Genomic DNA, 27888 nt, shown 5'->3' on the forward strand with positions numbered 1-27888 from the left:
ATATAATTCCCAATTTTTTTTTGCTCAACTCTACATAACCTAGATATTTGCAATTTAAATACTTACCATTCATTGAAATCGACATGGCGAATCCGACCAACACATTTAATTGACGACCCGTTCGATGTTTCCCGTTTTGATTGCATCAATTTCCGTTATCGAATGGGGTTATTTCACACGTGCCATCATAACGCCACATCACCAGCGAGAGAGGAAGGCTTTTCGGAATCAGTTACCATAGCGAATTAAACCCCACCGAAATGCGAGCGCGAGCGCTCATCCCTTCTGGCCACAAGCCGAAAAGAAAAAGTCAGGATATTGTTTTTTATCGTTTCTCTCGATGTTATACAATGTTTTTTTTTTTTATTAAATAATCTTCCAATTTATGCTGCACTCCTAGGTTTATTGGCTGGCTGACTGGTTTGCAGGTTGGTTGTCTGTTTTTTACTCTGTATAGTTTGTTTTACTGTAATCAACTCTCATCAGGGCAGTCATCGTGCAACAGGCCGAAGTAGATGCAATTGCTAGTTTCAGCACGGCGAATCCACACGCGCATATACACACGAGCACACAAACACAAGCATACGCATACACATAAACGATACACCCGCACTGGCAGAATTTCATCCGCGTTTCTTACTGAACCTTAGCCTGGACGAGGAAAGGACCTAATTAAGTTTACCGAATTTGTTTTTACATGTTTGAATTTCAAATTCTACCTGTTCATGAGGGGCTGAAAGTATTTCTGTTTGGTTTCACTACGTCGGGGTTATAATTTCATAATAAATTGGTATGGTTATATTTCGTTTTTCGATAAAGTAAGAACGATTGATTATTTTAGATTACTTTTGTTTGGGTTTTTGGCAAACTTGAAATGAAGTTTTATTTCCAAATTTGTTCCGCATGACATGATATATTATATTGTTTCGTTTTTTTTCTTGCAGTTATCTATTGAACTCATTTAGTATACGCTACCTCTTTCCTATGGTTTCAGTTCCTCCGGAACGATAGTATATTTTTTGACTTCAAGGGATTGTTTTACTGGTTCTTGTGGATTCCACAGAGTTTGATCATTTGCTCAACTTTGTCATAGTTTTTCGTTAAAGCATGCTCGCAGCTTACTTCATCTGAATTAATATATGTATGACAGTAGTCTGCGATTTATGCGGTAAAATTTAATCGTTTGCTACTATCCGTTTTTGTAGTAAATGCCAAACAATGTACATAAAGCTCTTTAAAGTCTGTTTTTTTTTCAGCTACAACAATAACGGTTGCTCTTGTCTACTGTACATTACTGACGGTAATAGTTTTTTTGTTGCTTTCTTCTTTCATGCGAAGATAATATAATATTGATAGTAGACGAAAGAGAATTTGGTTTGTGATGATATTTAGCTCTGTTGTTGTTGCTTTATCCTTGATGATCTTTTTTTGTTTCATCGTGCGGCCAAATTTTTCATTTCATAATGATCAATCCGATGACTTTATGTTTGTCGCAAAATTTTGCTATTCCTAGAAGCAACAGTATATGAAATGAATTTTCCCTTGAGAGGGTCAAGTTAGGCTTAAGTTGAATAGAGTTGAATAAAAATGTTAGTATTTATGATTGATCATGAATCAAAATTGACGAAAAATGAAAGAATTTCTATTGAAATTAAACTACGTTATTCGACCCAGCACTCTCGAAAAATTTCATGTGAAATTACAGGCTTTTCGGTGCACATAAATGCAGCATCATTATCAACTCTAACTATAATCGGCCCAAACTTACTTGATAACTGATAAAATAGACACATTCCTCCTCAATAGTTACATTCGAGTAAGTTCGATCCAAAACCCGGAGTAAAACTTATTTTCATCCGAGTCGAAAATCAATATAAAGTGTTTACCAAACCAGAAATGCCAGTTTCAAATTTTAGTATTTATAGGACGACTTTATTTGAAACAGCTCTTCATTGAAAATCAACATTTCTTTATGTACATTGAAATAAATCGAAATTAAATAATGGCTATTCGGTAAAAATAACAATAAACATGAATGGATGCAGCATCAATTGTTTTTGGAAAAAAACGTTTTTATTTTGATAAAGTAAATGTAGTAATGCACATTGAAAAAAAAAAAAAGAAATAACTGGAAGATAATAGGAAGAACTGGAAGATAGGATTAGGCAGTACACCCGTACTAATTGAAAAAAAAAAAAAAAAAAACACCCCAGTGTGGTCCAAAGTATCTCCACGTGGTACTGACTGGGATACGAGCAACCAAGGGAAGATTGGTGAACCGGTGGGAACTTGGTCGTATGCTGACAGGGAAGAGAGAGCTGTTCTCCTAGGAGGGCAGCTTGCCTGAGCGGCTGAATTATGAAATGCGATGTCTCGCCAGCTACACTCAAGACAGCAGCTTCGTTGCGAGACTATGGGCATCCTGTAAGACAGCATGCCGAAAAATTGAAATATTACAAACAATCAAGAATTGAATACGAACCGGAACAATCAGCAACGACCTAGGCGACGAAATGAGGACGAAGATAGGAAGCTAGGTACATGGACCTGTAGATCGCTGAACGTGGCGACCGGGTTCGCCACTTCTACATCGTTGCGCTCCCGGAGCTTTGCCGGAAAGGAGAGAGGGTACGGAGGATTTGTGGCCTCAGGGCACAGTACTACCATAGCGGCAGCACAACCAATCAGCTGGGTACTGGCTTTATAGTGCTGAGCAGGATGCAGAGTCGTGTGATCAAGCGGCAGACGAGCAGCGGTAGCTTATGTTTGATGAGACTAAAAGGCCGGTTCTACAACTACACTATCCTTAGTGTACACTACCCTCATGAAGGAAGACTCGATGTAGAGAAAGAAGCGTTCTACGCACAGTTCGCGTAGAGACATCACGATCGTCATCGGGGACATGAATGCTCAGATCGGTAGGGAAGACATATACAAGCCGGTGATCAGCCTCCACAGGTTGCACATCGTGACGACCGATAACGGCCAGCGATGTGTCAACTTTGCAGCTTCCCGAGGACTGGCAGTTCGAAGTACATTCTTTCCCCGAAAGGACATCCTTTAAACCAGGAGATCACCTTACCAACGTACAGCAAACCAAATTGACCATGTTCTCACCGACGGCCGGTTCTTCGCAGACATTACAAACGTACGCCCCAATCGCGGAGCGGATATTGACTCGGACCACTACAAAGTTGCGGTATCTTTGTTGCGTGCACACCCTGTGTGACGACGCACCTACTCCTCTATTGCATTGCCGACGCGGTGCTTCATCGCCGCAAGCTACGGCGAGCAAACTGCTATAGCGAACGGACTGACATCTCTGTCATTTGGCCAGCGATAACGGAGGGGAGCAGAGTGCAGCCGATAACCGACAGAGGAGATTTCCGCAACGTGTTAAACTTATAAAATTACAGGGCAGTAAAAATTTATTCTTATTAGTGCCTAAGTTGAAAGTAAATTTCTAGCTGCTCAAAAGCGGTAAGATGTTAAAAAGTTAAATTAACAGTAAAACTAAAATCATATGATAAAATTTATAGGTTAGTCAAAGATTACTATAAGAAGGATCCAATTCATGCATTTGTTTGCTCATATGTAAGCTGATATAAAATTTAATTCTAAATTGTACCTAATTGCTAATCACATTTGTAATAGATTTGTTATACCTCAAACATCCTGATTGAATTTGCGTTACGAAGTAGGAAACGTACAAACGTGAGTACATGTGTTGTAACAAAAAAATGAGTAACACACGCAACTCGTTCTTTCAGGAAAATTTAAATCGCAGTGTGCAAAATACACGATTTAAAATTTCGGAAAAGTTGTTTCCTTGTTACATTGGTAACATTTTTAAAATTTTCGTTTTGGATCATCGACGATGCCCAGAGAAAACGCAGAAAAAAACTCCGAAACCGAGCAATCATGCACGTTCTGCCGAGATGCGGATACCCTAGAAATGGTGAGTTGTGACGACTGCGAACAATGGTATCATTTCCATTGTGTCGGAGTAAAAGAAGATGTAGCGAATCGAGATTGGAGCTGCCAGGAATGCACCAGTGCTAAAGTTCCTGCTCCAAAATCACCGAGACCATTGGCGCCACCAGTGCCTTCCCCGCGTTCATCATCATCTCGTACACCGACACCCCGTCTTCGTACACCACGACCGCCACTATCACCTCATCAACATACACCGATTGCTCAAATCCCAGGTGGACACTTGACCGACCAAAACACGACTGTGGATCCGGACTTAATCAACAAACTGCCGCCAGAACTTCGTACCCAATTACTGAGAGAGCAAGTAGCTCTTGAGCACAAATTTCTCCTGCGAAGGTTTCAATTGATGTTGGAACCGAATAATCTCACCGTGAAAAGTCATCCATCGTCAGCTCAACATGAGCAGCCACCTCGTCCCTTCTCGAGAAATAATATGTCGCCATTCGTCCCAATCGCGCACGATTCAGTTGCAAATCACACGCCTCGCTTTTCCACTGAATTTTCTGGACTCTCCCAGTTTGTAGTTAGCGATTGTCCTAGTGCTATGACATTTTCTGCACCCCGCGCCAAGCAACGATCGCATATTCCAGTACTGAATCCATCTAAGTTCATTCAACGACCAACTGCGTCGTTTCGGCATCCTCCGCGTCCCAACGGTTCCGCGTTCGCTTCATTTGCCGGTCTCTCAAATGATGCTCTGCAAGAGAGCCATCCATATGAGTCGCACGAAATACCTACCGTCATGGGAACAACGTTGCTGAATAAAAGTCAAATCGCCGCCCGTCACGCAGTTGCCAGAGAATTACCGATCTTCAGTGGTGAACCTGAGGAGTGGCCGTTGTTTTTCGCCACGTATGAGAACACGACAAATTTGTGTGGATTTTCAGCTGAGGAAAATATGGCCCGCTTACAGAAGTGTCTAAAAGGAAAAGCATTCGAAGCAGTCAAATGCCAGCTACTACATCCCGCCAACCTGGAACGCGCACTCTCAACCTTAAGAATGCTATTCGGCCGTCCCGAAATTATTGTTCACTCACTTCTCCAGAAAATAAATGCTCTCCCGGCACCCAAAGCGGACCGCTCAGGTACACTCGTCGATTTTGCACTAGCTGTTCGCAACATGGTAGCAACAGTGAAGGCTTGTGAATTAGAGGAACATTTATGTGATTTAACTCTACTACACAGCCTGACTGACAGGCTACCGCCAATGATTCGTTTGAACTGTGCTACCCATCGTCAGTCTCTGCGGCTGGTAACACTGTCAGACTTTAGTGCCTGGTTATACCAACTGGCAGAAGCAGCAAGTACAGTAACGATGCCATAGTTGGTGAGATCCTTTGACACCAACTCACGCCGCAGTCGTAAGGATGAAGGTTTTTTAAATGCGCATACCGAAACAACTTCGGAGCCTAATCAGTGCGCAAAAAATGTTGGCTGTGCAATTTGCAAGGGCAGTTGTGAATCCGTGAAGATCTGTAAATTTTTTGCCTCGATGGATCATTCGGCACGTTGGGCTGCACTCCGCGAGCATAAGCTATGCCGTAGTTGTCTAGGCAGTCACCGAGGCTCGTGTAAGGTTGGAAAACCATGCGGTAAGAACGGATGTGTATACAAGCACCATCGTCTCATGCACATTGATGCTAAAGAAAAACCAGTTTCACTACAGCCGTCAGGTTTCACACAACAAACGCAAACTTTTCAAAACCCCGTCGCTGGCAGTTCCCGAGAAACTAAATCGTGCAACACTCATCGAGGAGGAACTAAAAGCTGTGATATTTCAGTATGTTCCTGTAATATTATACAACAACGGAATCAAGTTGCACACTTATGCGTTTATGGATAGTGGCTCCTCTCTCACGCTGATGGAAGATTGTTTGGCGAAGGAACTGAACTTGAAAGGCGAAAAGCACCCACTATGTTTACGTTGGACGGCAGATACTTGTCGGTATGAAAACAATGCTATGCGTGTTTCGTTAGGTATCTCTGGGACAAATGATAGATCAAAAAATAATTTAACTGATGCCTATACGGTTAAAGAATTAAAACTACCGTCACAACCTCTCTCCATCCATAAGTTGAAAGGAAAATATTCTCATCTCGACGGGTTATCAATAGAATCTTATAGTAATGTTCAACCCAAAATATTGATTGGAATGAACAATATGCGACCGATAAATACTTTGGAGAGTCGTGAAGGAAAACCGAATGAACCAGTAGCGGTCAAGACACGGCTTGGGTGGACGATCTATGGAACGTGTTCGTCAGACGATGATCATGCATCAAATAACGTCACTCATATCTACAGTATCTGCTTCCACTCATATGAATCCGATAGAGACTTACACGAAATGGTGAGGGGATACTTCGCTAATGACAGCCTAGGAATTAGTGCACCGCAGAACCAATTGCTTTCCAAGGAAGATGAACGTGCACTTTCAAAACTACACGAGATCACGAGTTACCAAAATGGGCGCTACCAAGTGGGACTACTCTGGAAATATGACGATGTACGTTTACCTAACAACCGCTCTGTGGCTCTAAGACGGCATCGTTGTTTAATAAAAAGGATGGAACGCGAACCAGAACTGGCGGAAATATTGCGGTCCAAGATGGCGGATTACGAACGCAAAGGATATATTCGTAAGCTTACTTCGGAGGAGAGCCGAAACACCGGAAGTAGAACCTGGTATTTACCAATCTTCCCAGTGTTCAATCCCAACAAGCCAGGGAAAGTGCGGATTGTTTTCGATGCGGCAGCTTCCTTCGGTGGTGTTTCACTGAACTCCGTGCTTATGAAAGGCCCTGATCAGCTAAACGATTTACCACCGGTTTTGTATAAGTTTAGAGAACGATTGATAGGCCTGGGAGGAGACGTAGCTGAAATGTTTCATCAAATCGTGATGAATTCTGAAGATGAGGACAGTCAACGGATTGTGTGGTGCGCTGCCGAGAGCATGACGGAACCTTGCGATTACGTTATGCAGGTGGTAACCTTCGGTGCGACATGTTCACCTAGCACAGCGATCTTTGTTTTAAATAAAAACGCATCCCGATTCGCGCGTGAGTATCCCGCCGCCGTCGAGGCTATTCATAGTAGGCACTATGTTGATGATATGTTGACCAGTGTAGACACGGAGGAAGAAGCTATAAAACTAGCGAAGGAGGTTTGATATGTTCATCGCAAAGGAGGGTTCCATATGAGAAACTGGGTTTCTAACTCACCAAGAGTGTTGGCAAGCTTAGGGGAAATGCCTAAACATGAAAAATCATTGGAAATGAACTCGGATTTAGCCATGGAAAAGGTTCTCGGTATGTGGTGGAACACTGAGACAGACAACTTTCGGTGCAAACTTTGCACAGACCGCAACAGGGATCTTCTAGAAGGAATCACCATTCCAACCAAGCGGGATTTACTTCGTACATTGATGGCTATCTACGATCCTTTAGGTCTCATAGCGCATTATTTAATATATCTTAAGATACTTATCCAGGAGGTTTGGAGAGCAAAGACTGGATGGGATGAACAAATCGGAGAAAGAGAGCTAGAAAAATGGCGTACATGGTTACGGGCACTGCCGGAGCTCGAGTCAGTAGGAATTCCCCGTTGCTATTACCGAGCTGAGAATAAAGTCGACGAAGTAGAGATAGAGCTTCATACGTTCGTTGATGCTAGTGAGCTCGGATACGCGGCTGTTTCTTATTTCCGTTTTGAAAAAAACGGAACCATCCACTGCGCCCTAGTGGGAAGTAAGACCCGGGTAGCACCTTTGAAATTCGTATCCATCCCCCGATTAGAGCTGCATGCTGCGGTGATTGGTACGCGATTAGCCAAAAGTATTGTGGCGGGACATTCCATCAAAATCGATCGACAGTTCTTCTGGTCCGATGCTCGAGACGTTATGTGTTGGTTGCAATCTGACCACCGACGTTACTCTCAGTTTGTGGCGTTCCGCGTGGGCGAGATACTAGAGGCGCCAGATGTCACCGACTGGAGGTGGTTAGGTTCTAAGGACAATGTGGCCGATGATGGCACCAAACGGAAGAATAAACTCGATCTTTCACCAACGAGTCGTTGGTTTCTTGGGCCACCGTTTTTGTGGAAGTCCAAAGAAGACTGGCCCAGATCATCTTTGAATTGCACGGTAACTATGGAAGAAATCCGTCCAAGCATGTTACACCACGTCGAAGGGAAGCCCCGGTTTCTGTTAGCACAAAATTTTTCCTCCTGGAACCGTCTGCGACTTATTACGGCGCTTGCACAACGTTTCGCGACAAATCTCCGCTTGAAGAGAAAAAAACAACAGCCGGCAAGTGGACCACTAACCCGAGATGAACTTTTTAAAGCTGAGATGTTCCACTTCAAGCAGGCACAAGAAGATGTTTACGGGGATGAACTAGCGACACTTACAGCAGGCAATCATCGTCTTCATAAAAAGAATAGCTTGTACAAGCTCAGTCCGTTTATCGATAAGCAGTTATGCGGATTTGAAGTCGTCTGGGTGAATGTGTCTATTTAGACGAGAACAGCAGGTATCCTATCGTTCTACCACGAGATCATCCGGTTACGTCTCTCGTCGTGCGCGATGTTCATTTACGGTATCATCACCAAAGTCATGAGACCTGTGTGAACGAAATTCGTAAATGTTTCCATATTCCACGAGTTCGCATTGTTTATAAACGTGTTCATCGGGAATGCCAGGATTGTAAATTACAACGTGCTGTTCCTGCTCCCCCGATGATGGCTTCTTTGCCTAAATCAAGACTAGCTGCTTTTGCTCGACCATTCTCATTCGTGGGTGTCGATTTTTTTGGACCCCTTTTCGTCGTTGTTGGTCGTCATCATGAGAAGCGATGGGGCGTCTTTGTGACATGTTTGACTACACGGGCAATACACATCGAATTGGCTGTTACACTGGATACAAGCTCATGTATCCTTGCACTACGGAATTGTTTCGCCCGGAGAGGAACTTCGATAGAAATTTTTAGTGATCGAGGGACGAATTTCGTGGGGGCGGACAAGGAGCTGGAAGAGGCGGTAGCGAAGATGGACCAAAACCAGTTTATGGTGGAATTTACCACACCAAGAACAACATGGCACTTTAATCCACCTGCGTCTCCGCACATGGGCGGCTGCTGGGAGCGAATTTCTGTCGGAGAAATCGTATTAATAGTAGATCCGCATTTACCAAGAAACTGTTGGCCCAAAGGCCGGGTGATTGCGGTCAAAACATCGATCGATGGACAAGTGCGTTCGGCAGTCGTTCAGACTGCCGCTGGGATGTACGAGCGACCTGCAATCAAGATTGCCGTATTGGACGTAGGTGCAAAAGGAAGTGAGCCGGACCAGGGTCCAACTACTGGGGGGGACTGTTGCGTGCACACCCTGTGTGACGACGCACCTACTCCTCTATTGCATTGCTGACGCGGTGCTTCATCGCCGCAAGCTACGGCGAGCAAACTGCTATAGCGAACGGACTGACATCTCTGTCATTTGGCCAGCGATAACGGAGGGGAGCAGAGTGCAGCCGATAACCGACAGAGGAGATTTCCGCAACGTGTTAAACTTATAAAATTACAGGGCAGTAAAAATTTATTCTTATTAGTGCCTAAGTTGAAAGTAAATTTCTAGCTGCTCAAAAGCGGTAAGATGTTAAAAAGTTAAATTAACAGTAAAACTAAAATCATATGATCAAATTTATAGGTTAGTCAAAGATTACTATAAGAAGGATCCAATTCATGCATTTGTTTGCTCATATGTAAGCTGATATAAAATTTAATTCTAAATTGTACCTAATTGCTAATCACATTTGTAATAGATTTGTTATACCTCAAACATCCTGATTGAATTTGCGTTACGAAGTAGGAAACGTACAAACGTGAGTACATGTGATGTAACAAAAAAATGAGTAACACACGCAACACAAAATTTAAATCGCAGTGTGCAAAATACACGATTTAAAATTTCGGAAAAGTTGTTTCCTTGTTACATTGGTAACAATCTTTGTGCTCGAAACTGTCAACCGAATACCACGCGCGACATCGCCGAACTTTGCGGCTCAACATTCAGCAGCTCTGGGACTCCCAGGCTGCGGAAAAATATGCGCAACAGCTCGAAGTGATACTACTCACGGCGGAGGCGCAACACCTCTCGAGGACGGCTGTTGCAGCATTCGCACAGCTATCGGGGAGACCGGTACGGCGAGGAGTGGAAGTATAGAGTGGCAGAAACGATTGGTATGACGGGGAATGTTGGGGGCAGCGGTGAATGAGAAGAACCGGTCCTGGGCAGCTCAATTAGAGAGAACAAGTCCAATAATAAACGGGCACAGAACGACATGACCACGATCCTCAGACCAGGTGGTCGACAGGTGGATGAAGTACTTCGATGGACACCTTAATGGCGATACAGTAAACAGAAGCGGAGAAGGAACTGACCTAGGAGCACCAGCAGCAGATGACCGGGTGCCAGCCCCCGATGTTCATGAAGTTTTTCGTGAGATCGGGAAGTTTAAGAACAACAAAGCCGCAGTAAAAGGTGGACTGCCGAGCGAGATCTTCAAACATGGGAGGCGTTGGCTGAAGTGCTGCAATGTGTCATTTCCAGGACTTGGGAGGAGGAAAAACTGCCAGACGAATGGATGGAGGGAGTTGTCTGCCCCATCTACAAGAAGGGCAACAAGCTGGATTGCTGATATATTCGCGGTATTTCGCTTGTCATTGCCGCCAGATCCTTTTCCGTCGTCTATCACTTTTAACCAGGAGGCCCGTGAGCCAGTACCAAGCGGACTTCATGGGAGCCTGGGCCACCACGGACCAAATCTTCTCTATCCGGCAGATCTTACAGAAATGTTGCGAGTACAACGTGCCCACATATCACATCTTCATCGACTTCACGGCGACCTATGATACAGTCGATCGTGAAAAGCTATGGCAGATCATGCACGACAGCGGATTTCCGGATAAACTGAGTCGACTGATCAAGGCCACCACAAGTGATAAGACAAGGTGGACTTTATTGTTTGCTGTTCAACATGGCCCTTGAGGGTGTGATTCGGAGGGCGGGTATCGACACGAGGGGCACGATTTTCACAAGGTCTGTTCAGCTTCTGGGCTGGACATCATTACACGTAACTTTGCGACAGCGAAGTTACTTACGCCCGACTAAAAACCAAAGCTAGACGAATGGGACTGCTAATAAATGCGTCGAAAACGAAATACATCCGAGCGAGCGGCTCCAAGGAGAACAACATCAGCCTCCCAACGTAAGTCTTTGTGGACGACGATGAGCTTGAGGTGGTCGACGAGTTCGTGTAATTGGGGTCACCAGTGACCGCCAGAAACTGTCTTCGGCTGAAATCAGAGTAGAAATGAACCTGTCCGTATCTATTCGTCGGATTCGTCAGATTCTAAACGATGATCCCAATATTGTTTTTACAAAAACAACGCCTGTACCACGACTTTTGGCTCGTCACAAGATGGCCCGTTTTACTTTCGCTGAAAAGTACCAGTTTTGGTAAGATGAATGGTCAAATGTGACTTTCAGTGACGAGAAGAAATTCAACCTTGATGGACCAGATGGTTTCACTAGTCTCTGGCACGATAAATGGCAAAGAAGACCAACAAGAGAGAAACGAAACTTCGGTGGAGGAACAGTGATGACATGGGCCGGTTTTAGCATGTTTGGGAAAACGCCTATTTGTTTTATTTCATCACGGATGAATTCAAAAATGTATTGCGAATTGTTAGATGAAGTTCTAATTCCATTTTCCGAAAATGTTATGAACGAAAACATGATTTTTCAATTATAATTATCCTAAAGCTGCTTGTCACGCTTCGGAAGCTACCAAAGAGTGTTTGAGGCTACACGAATCCCTGTTTTGGAGTGGCCAGCCTGCAGTCCCGATTTGAATTCGATAGAAAACGTGTGGGGCTTACTATCGCGTAGCATTTTCAAGCATGGACGGAAGTATGAAACGGCTGGACAACTGAAACGCGCAATTCAAGAAGAATGGTCTAAACTTGATCGTAATATTTTGAAAAATCTTATAATTTCTATGCCACGAAGGTCATACATAACAAAGGTAATGCACTTATTCATCTTAAAACATATACAATCCAGAAAATAAATACATTTTTGCGTGAGAGTTTACACTATAAATCAGCAGTGTATATGTGTTCTGTTCAATACTGACCACCCAGTACAAATTAGTCCAAACGTCGTTTGTCTTTATACTTATTTCCAGCAGTGAAGTACAAACGGACGATGAAGAATGGCGACGGTGCATGAACCATGAGCTGCACGCACTGCTGGGAGAGAACCTAATTGCACACCTGGCGAAAGTCAAAAGGTTGCGGTGGGCCAGTCTCGTCGTAAGGATGCTGGACGACAACCCTGCGAAATTGCATCTCTTCAGCAACCCTGCCGGCACCAGAAATAGAGGGGCGCAGCGTGCACGATGGCTCGACCATATCGAAGGAGACTTGCGGATGGTGAGACGCCTGGGGAACTGACGAATCACAGCCCAAAACCGAGCAGCATAACGAGAAATTCTTGATACAGCACGATACAGCCACCACATAGAAAAAAAATACATGTTGGACAGAGCCGCCGTCAATTTTACAGTTTTTCAAATATTTTTTTAGCACTTTTTAATATAAGATATTCATATTTGAGGCCACATATATTAGTAATTTAACACACGCACATACACGCAAAAGTTGAAGCTTACATCAACCGGTGTGTTCTCTCATAACGCACATTAAATGCTCTGGCTTTGCACAACAAATGTGTCAAAAGGATACCGCAACCAGAGATGCCACATATACGGATTAATCTGTAGTTTACAGATTTTTGCCTTTCTCCTAGAAAGGTATAGCAATCACTTGCAAAACCGAAAATATAAAAGTGCTCTCACTGTTCTCAGAGATGGCTGGACCGATTTTCATGAAATTAATTGCAAATGAAAGGTCTTGTTGCCCCATAAGACCTTATTGAATTTTATTGTAATCGGATTTTTAGTTTAGAGGTTATGTTTAAAAATGTGAAAATCATGAAACATCAATATCTCAGAAACTACACAACCGATTTGAACAAAATTGGTCTCAAAAGAACGGGATACCTAGAAAACCCTTAAGTTTTGAATTTCATAAAGATTGAACTCGTGGTTCAAAAGTTATGAAAAGAAACGTGTTCTGAAGACTGTTTAATCTCACTCATGTTTCTCAGAGATGGCTGAACCGATTTTCATAAAATCAGTGTCAAATGGAAGGTCTAGTTGCCCCATAAGACCCTATTGATTTGTTTTGCAATCGGACTATTACTTTGCCTGTTATGTTTAAAAATGTGAAATCCAACTATGCAAAGGAACATATTCCGAAGACTACTTGGACTCACTCACTTTTCTCAGAAATGGCCGACCCGATTTCCACAAAATAAGTGTCAAATGAATGGTCTAGCTGCCTCAGAAGACCCTATTGAATTTTACTGTAATCGAACTGTTACCTCATTTGTAATGTGCCGACTTGTGAAAATCACGAAACTTCATTATCTCAGAAACTACACAACCGATTTGATTATTATTATAAGATGAGCGGGCTAGTTAAGGGTTAACTGATGAATTATGATTGAACACGTGGTTTCAAAGTTTGGCTGCCCTACACGTTCCCATTTTATTTGATTTTAATCGAACTTAAGCAACCGTTATGTATTAAATTGTTAATAAAACAACGAAAGTCTATCATCTCAAAGATTACATGACTTATTTGAACATAACTAGTGTCAGTGATACAAATAACAAACTTCATAACAATTTGATATGTGGCTCAAAAGTTATGGAAAGAAGAGAAATTCAAAGACTATTTAAAACTATATCTGCTTTGATCGATATATGTGGCCTCAACATAATTTAAATGTGGTGTCGTACTATTTGAACGTTCCAAGTTCATTGATTCCTTGCGGTTTGTTTGAAGTCTGTAAATGCACGACGAATCGGCCATAGGATATGATCAAAGTCAAATAAAAAATCGTTTGAAATGATTGGTTTTATCGAAATGACAACATCCTCGTCTTTTGGCTTCTGTACATCGCCTTAATTCTCTATATATTTATATTGGGTGGTATTCTGTCATTATCAGCAGACTTTCTGGCATCGATCTGACACCGGAAATACCCATATTGGGAGGTATTTTTGGTTGTTTTCCAGAAACTAAAAGTGGTCGTCTTCAAATTCAAAATAGTGTCCAGGGTCAATGTTTGGTTTCTATGCATCATCACGTTTATGGAAATATCCATATTGAGTATTATTCGGTCATTTCCGACTGTTGCCTATAAGTTGCCATTTAGCAATTCAAAATGGTGCCTGAGGTCAATTGTTAGCTCCTTAGATCATTCTGGTTCCAGAGATACTCATATTGGATAGTATTTGTTTATTTTAGGCTGTTTTTCACAAACCGGCAGTCGACATCCTGGATTTCAAAATGGTATTTAAGATACTGGTTAAAGAAAAACTCATATTGGGTGATGTTTGGTCACTTTGGACTGTTTTTCAGAAGCCGAAAGTCATCATTTTGGACTTTAAAATTGAAATCAATTTCTGTCATCTGGGCGTAATTCTGGTTCCGAAAACTTTCATATTGAATGGTATTTGGTCATTTCCGGCTGTTTGCCAGACACCGGAAGTCACCATCTTAAAATTCAAGATTGTGTCTGTGATCAATTTTTAGCTTCTGTGCATCTTTCTGGTTCCAGAAATACTAATATTTAATGGGAATCGTCCATTTCAGGCTGTTTTCCAGAAACCGGAAGTTGCCATCTTACAATTCAAAATGTTTTCTGAAGTCGATTTGTGGCTCCAGTGCATCATTACGGTTCCGGAAATACCCATATTGGGTGGTATTTGGTCATTTACCGCTGTTTTTTCGACACCGGAAGTCGCCATTTTGGATTTCATAATGGCATTTGGAGACAATTTCTGGATTTTGAACGGCATACTGGTTAAAGACCCCAGCTGGTCTCGAGGTACGATGCTGGCTTAACAAGCCAGTCGTCGTAGGTTCGAGTCTTGACTCGGGAGAGACTGTTAGTGTCAGTAAGATCGTAGCGCTAGCCCCGCAATTGTCCTGTACACTGAACAGTTGGCTACGAAGTCTGTGTATAGTAAACAGAAGGTCAAGTTCCGAATCGGAATGTAGCACCAAGGCTTTGCTTTTTACGGGTTAAAGAAAAACTCATATTGGGTGGTATTTGGTCATTTTCTGCTGTTTTCAGAAACCGAAAGTCGCCATCATAGAATTTAAAATGCTATCTGTGGTCGATTTGAGCTCCTGTGTATTATTCTAGATCCGGATATTATTATATTGGGTGGAAATCGGCCATTTTCGGCTGTTTTCCAGATACCGGAAGTTGCCATCTTACAATCCAAAATGTTGTCTGAAGTCGATTATGGAACATATTTGTTACCACTAAAACCATTCACCTGCCAATATGGTCCCATTTAGTTGATTAGTTCGCGAGATGTGCAGAAATTTGTGAAGAAACATGTACTTGCAGAAGAGGGGGGGGGGGCGTCAAACCATTTTGGACATATTTGTTAACTCTAAAAACATTCACATACCAAATTTGGTTGTATTTTCTTGATTGGTTCTTGAGCTGTGCGAAATTTGTGTTTCATTTTCATGGGATCCCTCCCTTATAGAAGAGGGAGTCGGGTTTCAAACCATTATGTACATATTTGTTACCACTTAAAACATTTACCTGCCAAATTTTGTTCCATTTGGTTGATTTGTTCTCGAGATGTGCACAAATTTGTGTTTCATCCAACTATTATGGACATATTAGTTACCCCTTAAAACATCCACATGCCAAATTCGGTTTCATTTGCTTGGTTTGTTCTTGAGTTGTGCAGAAATTTATGTTTCATTTGTATGGGACCCCTCCCTTCCAGGAGAGGGAGGGGTCTCAAACTATCATAGGAACCTTTATCGGCACCAAAAACCCCTACATACAAATGTTCACGTCGATCGGTTCAGTAGTTTTCGGGCCTATATGGATCAGACAGACATACAGACTTGACTGCATTTTTATATGTAAAGATTACAACATCAATATTTTAGAACCTAAAGAGTGAATATACATTTATTGGATTGAAGCGTTCATGTAAATCTATTTATACAAATAAAAAATTGAATGAGAAAGGCTGGGTCTGACCGCTAGGTGGATTAACTTAGGTTTTGGACGAAGTAACGTTACAGAATCTGTTTATACAGATATACAGATTTCCGTCAAAAAGTACAAATTTCTCTAAATCGATACTAATTTTTTATGAACACTCCAAATTTTAATGCATTAAATATTGGGCAAATTGAATATGTTTGCAATTTCTCACACGTTTCAGCTCAAAAACGGATTTGGTAAATGTACCATTAAACCTAAATTAATCCACCAAGCGGTGAGACCCAGCCTGTCTCCTTCGAACTTATAATTTGTTTAAATAGATTTACTCCAACACTTAAAAAATACACCTTGATTATTTCTACTGGATTTGTTATTCATTCTAAACAACAAATTTTTGGTAGCCAACAGCACAACTATACCGAACATTTAAAATTTAACATATCATCGGCTTCGTGCAACACTGTCACAACCCAGACCCAGCCTGTCTCCTTCGAACTTATAATTTGTTTAAATAGATTTACTCCAACACTTAAAAAATACACCTTGATTATTTCTACTGGATTTGTTATTCATTCTAAACAACAAATTTTTGGTAGCCAACAGCACAACTATACCGAACAATTAAAATTTAACATATCATCGGCTTCGTGCAACACTGTCACAACTCAAAAATTTGCATTTTTGAGTTTTTGATGGCGAACGATGCCAAATACTGCTAAGTTTCATTACACGAAATCCCATTTCGAAAATCACAAAAATTACAGAGTTATGAGTAGAAGTGCCTTTGCTGCACAAATCGAAATTTCTCCATAAAGTTAGTAAAAATAAGGTTTTAACTTGGACAACGTGAGCACGTAATATGTGCATAATAGACCCAAAGGTGTTGAATAAGGATTGGTAATCTTAAACTTTAAAGTTTTCTTGAAAATCGAAAAATAAATTTTCGACGCAAATTTTCAAACGCGTTTTTCTCGAAACTATGTTTTTTGAGTTGTGCCAGTGTTGCACGAAACCGACGATATGAATATAAATTAACACATATACAGGCAAACAACATTAAATTCTTTCAACTATATGATGCGATTTGATGTATAATTAAATGTTGTTCCTTATACATTAATTTGAATGATCTTATCAGTGAAAACGAAATTCTTTAACGCAGTTGATTTCACTGATCGTTTCTGAGGGGCATCCAATGAAGGGCAAAATACCAATCAATAAGGGTTCTTGAAACCTGGGTTATACCCTTTACCCAGTGGCCAGAATCCGACCTCAACCCCCATTTTTGATTCAGATGACCACTTCTGGTTGCCTGATAATCATAAAATCATGAAATCCATCATAAAATTGCCGAACTACCTAATCTGGGTATTTTTATGGCGAAGATGGCGACAGTTTCCGATCAACAGCCTAACGTGTAAAATATCATCCAATACGATTTGGGGAAGCGGTATGATACCCTGAGGCCAGAAATCATCTTCAGACGCCATTTTAATTTCTAGACAGTAGCTTCCGGTTTCTATCAGTCTAAAAGGGACAAACATTACCCAATGTGAGTTTTTCAGTACCCGGGATGAGGCTCAGAGACCAGGAATCATCTTCATACTTCATTTTGAAATCCGAATTTGCGACACCTGTTTTCTTTAAATAAGTCGTGTAATCTTTGAGAGAAGAGATTTTCAATATTTTTACAATTTACCACATAATGGATAAAATAAAAGTCCGACTACACTGGTCAACACAAGTGTTGCCACGAAGGTCGAATTAGGAATAAATGAAATATTAAAGCTTTTCCTGTGAATTTTTCTCTTTCTAAGGCAACTATTATGAGCTTTAGAGCAGCATTTCTTTCGATTTTGTCAACCAATGTTATAATCAAATTAAATGGGTACCAATAAAGCAACTAAACCTTCAATTTAAAACTAAGACTGTTGAAATCAGTGATGCCATCTTTGGCAAAACGAGTGAATTTGATAAAGTTTTCTGAACGCTTTCGTTTCTTTTTATAACTTTCGAACTACATGTTCAATCATCATAAAATTCATTATTTAGGGGTTTTAAAGGTCCGTTCACCTATTTTGTTCAAATCGGTTGTGTAGTTTTTGAGATAATGGAGTTTCATAATTTTTACATATTGATACATAACAGACAAAGTTACAGTCTGATTATAATGAAATTCAATAGGGTTTTATCAGGCAACTAAACCTTTCTATTGCAACTTATTTTGTGAAAATCGGTCCATCCATCTCTGAAAAAAGTGGGTGAGTTCAAACAGTCTTAGAAACATGGTCTTGTCATAGCCTGATTTCCCATTATTATACATAACGGACAAAGTTAAAGTCCGAGAAAAGTGAGTAAGTTTAAAAAATGTTTGAAACACGGTTCTTTGCATAAATTTTGAACTCCATGTCCAATAATTATAAAATTATTCCATAAATGGTTCAAAAAACAAGCCCGTTCTTTTGATACCAATTTTGTTCAAATCGGTTTTGTAGTTTCTGAGATAATGAAGTTTTGTGATTTTCACATTTTGATATATAACCTCGAAACTAAAAATCCGATTACAATAAAATTCAATAGGGTCTTATGGGGCAACTAGACCTTTCATTTGCAATTAGTTTCATGAAAATCGGTCCAGCCATCTCTGAGAAAATCGAGTGAGATTGGGAGACCGTTACATACACACACACACACACACACACACACACACACACACACACACACATACATACATACAGAATATGCTCAGCTCGTCGAACTAAGTCGATTGATATACGAGATTCGACCCTTTGGAGCACTTTTATACCTTTGTTTTTTTCAGTGATTGCTATACCTTTCTAGGAGAAAGGCAATAAAAAATACAAAGTTCTCTATGTTTAGGCAATACAGATTTTTTTGTTCCAGATACAGATGTTCAGATTTTTTCAAAGGAAAATACAGATTTAAATGTGGCAACCCTGAACGCAACAGTTGTGTAATAAATACATTGACAGAGATCGAAATTAGAATATGTATAATACACACAAAGTCGTGGTGTTTCGGTAGACTTCGGTTTTGGGCAAACGATCAGTTTTGGGGTGCACAAAAAATTGCTGGTTACTTTCGCGAGTCGGTGCGTCAGCAACCGAAACAGCCAATAGCGAGCCTCGTTGCAACAGAATTTACTGACGCTGGTGCCAGTAACGTGGAACCGAATGCATATGAATAATACCAGAGTCGTCGTTAAATGCAAAATGTTTTGAACAAACCCAAAGTCTTTTCAATTGTTATTGATTCGATGATGTTTTTGAATAACCGGATTCATGATAGTGAATCGATCAGTTCATATTTGCATTAACTTTGTCAATACCAAGATCATCAGCATTGATTACTGCTTGCACTGCTTTAACAATAGCAGCATTATGAAAAATATTACCAATACCAGTACAAATCATCATGGCAATACTAGCACCGGTTAAAACTTCAAAAGTGTTTTGATTTTAAGCCGTCCAATGCATTGAACATTCGCTAGAGCACCAAATGCGTTATGAACAACACACATTGTACTGGTTCCGAAACAGTCCAAAAGAAGCTCTGAAAAGACGCAATATTGATGTGGTTACACACTGTCCAACTTTTGCGTGTACGCTGGTGCTGTTGTTGATATAAAGAACGCACCCAAAGACTGCTGGTGTTATTTTCGTATACGAGCGTCTTCCGAGCGATATTTTTTCGGCAATTTGTCCGAAGTGTTATGTCTGTTAGTATGTGTTCATGAATTCCTTGATTTGCCCGACAGACATGTTCACAACCTGCAGACTGTTCTGTCACACTTTCGCTGTCGTTGCAGAATATCATTATGCACGGGTTTTGTCACCATTGTCCAGTTTTTTTTGTAGACAAGTGTGATAAACTCCTGCCAGCAATAGGGTTGTTTTCAAAGCAAGATTTAAAAATACTTGCAAAAATACAAAATTTTCGAATTGGAAACTTTCATCGAAATCGCGTACTAAAGAGTAATTCAAGCTTCCATTTTTTTCATAACTCACCATAAAAATTTTACTTTATAAACGCTTCTACAGAGAACCGCCTATTGTCATCACCATCCATCATCCGTCGCACTATCGCTTCCAACAGCAGCATCGTCATCATCTTTCCGCACTACGAGAGTCGACATTGCGGAAAAGCCCGAGCCAAGCCCCACTTTCCCGTTCCGTCCTTGTTTCGTTTTCGCACCGGAAGCCACAAACCGACCTCGGAGTGGCTGTCTCATCTTATTCAAATTAAATTAAATTTTAAAATTTGAGGCTCAGTGAATAGTGAAATTTAAAATGCCAAAACTGTCTCCGTGCGGATGGCAGCTAGCTACCGGTCGCAGACACGGATGCAACGCAATTTTCCGCGGCAGAAGCCGAACCCGACCGAGGTCCCAGTTAATGTTTAGTGCAGTAGAAGCAATTGCTGCTTGGGCTGGCGATGATGTGATATTCTGCAGCATGGAATGTTATGAATTTGTTGATGTTCCTGCAGATGAAGGGTTTGCATTTTTTTGTTCGACTTATTAATGGTGTAATGTGGATTGTTGGTAATGGGAGGTAATGGTAATGGGATTGTCAAAATCACATATCGATATATTGCTAATGAAACAGGGAGAAACTTATTTCATCAAAATGCGATTTTTGGTAAAGTTGTTAGGTAAACAAAGGATAATCACACCACATAGAAAAAACGAACTAATCATGGGCGCAACTACGGGGGGGCTAGGGGGGGCTACAGCCCCCGGTGCCGGTGTGCAGGCTGTGCGGGCTAATCACCTGCTTATATATGTCTTCCCTACCGACCTGAGCGTTCATGTCCCCAGTGACGATCTCGATGTCTCTACGCGAGCAGCTATCGTAGAGTTTCCCCAGCTGTGCGTAGGACGTTTCTTTCTCTATATCGGGACGTCTTTCGTGAGGGCAGTAGGCATTGGGGATGGTGTAGTTGTAGAACCGGCCTTTTATTCTCAACAAACACAACGTGTCGCTGAACGCCTGCCACTTGATCGCACGACTCTGCATCCTGCCCAGCACTATAAAGCCGGTACCCAGCTCATTGTTTGTCCCACCCTCTGCTCTGGTAAAACTGTGCCCTGCGGCCACAAATTCGCCATACCTTCTCTCCTTTCCGGTAAAGCTCCTGGAGCGCAACGATGCCGAACTGGTGAACTTCTAGCTGATTCAGCAGAATCCGGTCGGCATCTGGGGCGTTAAGCGTTCTACTGTTATATGTACCGAGCTTCTAATCGTCGTCTTATTTCGTCACTAGATCATTGCGGGTAATTTCGGTTCGTTTTCAATTCTTGATCGTTCGTAGTATGTTTATTTTAGCATGCTGCTTTACTAGGGCTGCGATACCTAGTCTCGCGACGGAGCCGCCGTCTTGGGTATAGAGGCGAGACACCGCATTTCATAGTTCACCGTCCGTTCCGGATCAGTCGCTGTTCGAGCCGCCCCTATCCTGGAAAACAGACGCTCAGACAAGCTGCTCTCCAAGGAGAACAACTACCGCTTCCCTGTCAGCGACTAAGTTCACCCCGGTTCCCCAATCTTCTCTTGGTTGCTCATATTTCAATCGGTTCCACGTGGAGTTAGAAATATGGTATTATGCCTTGGACCACACTGGGATCTTTTTTATGCAGACTAGCACGGGTGTACTGCTGGTACGCACTGCCCAGCCGTTTACCAAATCTAGTTCTCCTCAATATCGAATCAGCGTCAGCTGAAAGAGGTGGTCAAGATATTCAATACATCTTCGGAGATTTATTCCCGATTGAAGTGATTTTGTCTTCTGTTACGACACTATGTTATGTGTTTTTGAATAGGCGCATTGTAACTCTTTTTTATATTTTTTAAATGAAATTTATGAAAACTAGCCCCCCCAAGAAATTTTCCTCAGTTGCGCCCATGGAACTAATGAAATGAAAAGCGGCTTCACCGCCGGAAGAAATGTGAACACTACGGCCGCCGTCCTCGCGGGGGTCGAGAATTATAAAATGGCACGACACGAGGAGCTTCTTTAGGGTGTCATGTGTAATGACAGTGAAGGGAACCTGATTATCTATAAGCCGCAGGCGGCCAAGCGTTGAAAACAACACTTGGAAGTTGTGTTGAACGATGAGAGAGGCAGGGTTTATCGAGGAGAACAGGAGATAAATTCAAGAGAATGGACAAGCTGTGCATCCACTAATCTTGAATGAAGTGAAAAAAGCTTGCTGAGCTGAAGAACCACAAAATGATTATGATGATGATGATGGTCTCGCCTCATACCTCTACAAAGGTTTGAGCGATTTATCTATAGATAAATAATGTAGTCACAATTTAAATCAGTTATACAAAAAAAAAACGCTTTGAATGGCTTTGAAGAGCGGTTTACCGGCCGAACTTTTCAAAGGCGGGAGCCAGCAGCTATATAGTGCAATTCACAAGATTATAGTCTGAGAAAAAACTACCGATGGATTTCTCTCCCGCATCCTGTTCCATAGATTGAGACCATTGCAAGAAGCGTTTGTTGGTGAATACTAGTGCGGTTTTCGAATGGAACGAGGATCTACAACGGACCAGATGTTCGCCTTGAAATAAGTCCTCGAGAAGTTTCGAGAACACACTAAACTCTGCGCTGCCAAACGAAGTACATGGTGGCTGACAGAGAGTGTGATTGTCCTACGGGCGTTGGTGCTGCAGTGGTGATGGAAGGAGATAGATTCGTCATTACTTGTTTATCTTGGTACGCTTGTAACCTGTGATAACGACGTGAGATTCGAAGTGAAAAACCGGATTGCTGTAGTGAATAGGGCTTTCTACGGATTGTGCACTCGGCTTAGACCGAGCAGTCTACAGATCCGCACGAGATTTGCGAATTACAGGATACTGATCATTCCGGTGACGCTCTACGGACATGAATCGTGCATGTGGAAGGAGGCCGATCGACGAGTGCTTGGGGTCTTCGAGCGTAGAATCCTGCGATCAGTACTCGGTGGCAAACTAGAAAATGGGGTGTGGCGCAGGCGCATGAACCCGAGCTGTACGAAGTATACAAACACGCTGATATTGTCAAGCTGATGAAACTCGTCAGGTTACAGTGGGCTGGCCACGTAGCTCGTATGGCGGATGAGCGACCGCCAATGATCACATGCAGCAGAGACCCGCAGAGAGGCCGATGAATTCGAGGCAGACTCCGCCCGCGTGTATGTGCTGTTGACGAGGATGCCCGAGGTGAGACTAGAGAGGAGCAGCCCAAGACCGAGTTTAATGGATGCTTATCCTGTATTCGGCATAAGATATCTATGATCTATGTAGCCATAATAGTGAAAGAAATAATCAAGTTCGTGAATTTTTGTAGTAAACGACAAGTTTTAGAAAATTTACACCAGGTTGTCGTATATGCATGCAATAAATGCTTTGTGTTCTAAATTTTCCTTAATATATGGATTTGTAAATCATTTCATTCAAAAAAGCCACCTCCTTTTTTCATGACTGTTGTTAGGCGCTCTCGGAAAGTGTCGCTTACATGTTTTATCATGTTTCATGCTGTGCTTCGTCTTGTTAAAAGATGACATAATGGCCAGAAGCAATCTTCTTCACCGGTCACGGGTCATTTTTACCGATCGAATCAAATATTTGCTCCGGCGCGCAATAAAAGGACGATGCCTGACCGATTACTATTTGTTTATATCTGGCATCTAACAATGCTGCCAGAAATATCTAAATCTTGTTCCGCATGCATGAGAAATTGCTGCGCGAAATTTACTGCAAAAATTCGTCACGCACCCTGTATATTACATGTGAACAACTGAAGGAAAAAAATGTGTCTGTTTGAGAACACGTAAAGTCTGTTCATTTCACATTTGTCTATATATCTCACGTCTCAGCCAAGTGATTCCAACCTTGAAACTTATATAAACAATGGTTGACATTGCAAAGCTGATATTGTTTTTTAGCGCAGCAGAAAATTGTTATGAATTTTGTGTGTTGAGCTCGACTACGGTGCGATTTTTTTTATTGCACTTTTTTACTGTTGGCTTAATTCCGCTATTATTATGATATACACCCAGAAGACTTGCTTAAATTCCATACAATTTTAAATCCAAATAAGTAAACGATATGACTGATAAACATGACATATTTAATACCAGGTATTAAAACTAATGAAAAATTGCGAAAATTTCGTGCAATATTGATATAGATATGTACTATCCAACTTTTGCGTGGACGTCAAACGTGGGAGATAGAACAGAACATCTCTTTGATTTCAACTCAATAGTTGAAGAATTATCTTCAGACTGGGATTTATCTAATTCAAAAGCAGGATGTTCAAATCAATCGAAAGGCCTCACTAACAAATTACGAGAAAATTATCAAAACTGTTTAACAGTTCTACAAATTTTAGTAATCCGACAAATGAGCTTAAAATTATCGAAACAATCACAGCACCAGTTGATCTAGGGAGGAAAGGTAACAGAAACCGCAGAGACCTCCAAATAACACCTTCTGTCGGAGGCAACCGAACAAACTCAGTTATTGAAGCTTCGCTTTAGCAGCTCGTTAAAGTTGTGTCGTCTTGGGTTTTGAAAATGCCACCTGATACCGAGATGAGAGAGGAATCAGGTGAACGATGCGGCCGGATTACTATACTGAGCCTACATTGCTGCTATCAAAGAAGGAATTGGCCTTCGTCTTTATTGTCGTCGTCATCGTTAGTGCGACGGACGGTCTGGCTGCGTGTAGTAACACAGTCAACGAATCCTGTCACGACGATGGCAAACGACCAGACTGGAAGGATGTCGGTATTAAATGGCACAATATGATATGATAATTATATTTTAATTATGAAGTCATTATCATTGAGCTTCACTCATCGAGCGAATTAGAGAGACGGAGTGGGATTTCCGAGTAATTTTACGCCCACATGATTTCAGGGGTAACGATGGATGACAAAAGTTAGGGAGGTGGTAGGATTATCACCAGAAACGGAAAGCTGGGAAACTTGAGCTAAATCACAGTTTATGGTGTTGTTCGAAAGGGTAATGAAGACGGAAATTGATGATTGGATAACTGATTAACTGATGAAGTACTGCGGGCGACCGAGAGGGGTTAAACAGGGTCGACAGTTGTGTGGTCCAATGAGCAAGCATTAACTGAAATTGATGAATTGCATGTGTACATTAGTCGATATTAACAAAGCTAGTTAAATGTTTACTCTAATTGAAAAAAGCTCTAATCCCCTGCTAGTGAATTGTAATGAGTATAGATTTTTATTAAGTGCGTCACTATGTAAGTTTTCAAACCTCGAAGAAAAAGTGTCCAAATCGAAAAATGTGAGGAAATTATCTGCGCACTTAACACTCCATTGACTCGCTGCATGGGTGAACAGACAGAATTTCGAAGATATGCCGTCACCGGCTGATCCACCGTCCTCTCCCCAACATGGGACAAAGTGAAAAGCCGCAGGAAATTCCAGCTGTAAAAGTTTTTCTCCTACCCCGGGCTGGAGGCGAACGGCACTTGACTGCAGAATAGAAAACGAAAGGAAGACATTATCTGCTGAACCGCAAAATAACAAAAGAAACCCGGCGGGCAGCCAGTCGCCACGAAACGCATCCGCAGCAGCAGCGTCATTGGTAGGAGATTTATAGATCTTGTGTAAATGAATCCCTCAGACCTGCATACCGTATGAAGCCAGTTGGCGCCGAACTATTAGCTGAAAGTGTAAAACTGTATAGAGGGGTTTTGTGCCGATTCACTCTCTTTTATTTCAGTGACATGTGTGAGTTTGGTGATTCGGTAATTTAAGGGGTTTTTTGTTAAAAATATTAGTTTTTCCTATTTTTTACGCTGAGAACTGCTTTTTTTCAAAAACGTATATTGTAGAAAATGGTGAAAAAACTGAAATTATATACTAATTTGTGCTCACAAAGACAAAGTTTTCTTCGTATCAATAATGCGCATTTAGAAAGGATGCTTTGGAAAGAATGAGTGTTTATTCAATGAAGTAACGTTTTAGTACGCAGTATTCAGAAAGTTGTCTAAAAAATAAAAAAAAAATATTAGGCACGAAATTTGCCGAAAAAAACGCAACACGAAAAAGTTTTTTTCTTTTAAATTGTACATTTTGCAGTGTGCGCTTTAAGGATATTAAATCAAAACATCTATAAAAAAGGCTTTCGAAGCAAATGCATTTCATTTAATTTAGCTCCTTACAGTCAGGTCGTTAAAAATTCCTTTTTTATTTTATGGCCTTATTGATTTGAGATTTAGCAAATAGTTTTTGAGCAACAAGAATCGAAAAAATAATTTAAGTCATCAAACTCACAAAGTTTCATTGAAATACGAGAAAATGTCGCCAACTCCATAGCCGAGTTTGCGTGAAATTCCTTTTTTGTCTGTGGAATAAGATTACTGCATCTTTTGTAGCTAAAGTAGTCGAAATTCATCATAGCATAAGACATTATTCTCAGTTGTGTTTTTTTTTCTGGATATTTCATTGAAAAAAATATCGAATATTGATTAGGATACTGTATAAGCATTACTTGTTCAAGGCAAACAAGTAATTTTCCCGGAAGGATATTTACTGCTGCAACAAGTTTAGCAACGAATGTGCGACAATCTTTTCTCTTCAAATCTCACTGATAGCAACGAACTAACTTTTTACAAAGAATGCTTTTTTTCTCTCCGCGCATGCAGTGATAGTGATACATATATTAACATATACCGCGCAACAAAAACGGGAAACTAACATTTGGCCTTTTGTTATTTTAGTTGCGTCCGCAACATACACTATCTTATCTTATCTAAACGTCCCTCAATTACTATCCCAATTTACATCCAATATACACAGCGAACCCGCTTCTCGCTCTTTATTAACATTGCCCTGTGAAGATATATTTTCCCCGTCTATTCATCATATATAAATACAGTTCGGTAACAAACCAGAACAATGCCTGTTACCGGTCCCGAAGCGTTATTCTAAATTTTAGAGCAGACTTTGTCCCCTGTTGCTCCCTGTGTCAATAGAGGTGCTAGTCTAAGAGAACCTATTCATTTTAGTACTCATACCTGCTGCTGTCATTCTTTCCTACCCTAGGTGCCGTCGACAATAAATCGCGAACCAACCGCTGCCCAGAAGAACCAGCAGCAATCGAAACACCGCTTCGGAATCCGCAGTGCCGATGAGCCGTCCCCGAACGCCGTTGTTACCTTCTAGACTTCCGTCGACCCCCCGACCGGGCGGAATAACAAACGGTTTTCTCGTACCGATGTCATTCATCAGTGCTATCAGATTTTTGTTGTTTCCGTTATTGCCGCCAGAGGCTCCACTGGAGCCGCCATTGCTTCCGCGGCTACCGATAACCACACCGTTGATGCTGTTCGGATGATCCAACGAGCCGAATGGCGATCGGGCCGTTGGGCGACCTCCTCCGTGATGCTGCTGCTGCAACTGGTGATGGTGATGATGCTGGTGTTGTATTGTGTCAATAACCTCGTCGAAATCTTCGGCCGAACCACCACCGTACTGCTGCTCTTCATCGTCCGGTGGGTAGGACAGCTTCGATTTACTTCCAGCGCCCGTTTGGCCAGGTTTAACAATATCATTCTGATCGGTTCCGTACTTTGGTGAATACACTTTGCGATTCGGCCCTGGGATTTCTGGAAAATAATAGTATTGAGGATTATGAAGGAATCGCGAAACTATTAAAAGCCAAA

At 41.5% G+C, this 27888-nt stretch overlaps 2 protein-coding genes across 4 annotated transcripts in view; one reads left to right on the forward strand and one right to left on the reverse strand.

Annotated features, from left to right (window-relative positions):
* Positions 1-318: 318 nt before the first annotated feature.
* The window catches only part of LOC129723123 (lachesin), a 323877-nt gene continuing 296307 nt past the window's right edge, over positions 319-27888 (reverse strand). For all 3 annotated transcript variants that reach the window (XM_055677125.1, XM_055677109.1, XM_055677117.1), the window contains one exon: positions 319-27831. In XM_055677125.1, the coding sequence (XP_055533100.1) occupies positions 27260-27831 (572 nt within the window). In that variant the 3' untranslated portion in view covers positions 319-27259. The remainder of the gene's footprint in view (positions 27832-27888) is intronic.
* Positions 7245-8513, forward strand: LOC129716826 (uncharacterized). Its single transcript, XM_055666663.1, has one exon. It carries the CDS (start codon positions 7245-7247, stop codon positions 8511-8513), a length of 1269 nt encoding a protein of 422 aa, XP_055522638.1.

This window comes from Wyeomyia smithii, chromosome 1, assembly GCF_029784165.1.
Source record: "Wyeomyia smithii strain HCP4-BCI-WySm-NY-G18 chromosome 1, ASM2978416v1, whole genome shotgun sequence".
Taxonomy (NCBI): Eukaryota; Metazoa; Arthropoda; class Insecta; order Diptera; family Culicidae; genus Wyeomyia; species Wyeomyia smithii.

Excerpts from the sequence above, each read along its gene's own strand:
- LOC129716826 (XM_055666663.1), top strand. The coding sequence starts at position 7,245 with ATGCCTAAACATGAAAAATCATTGGAAATGAACTCGGATTTAGCCATG.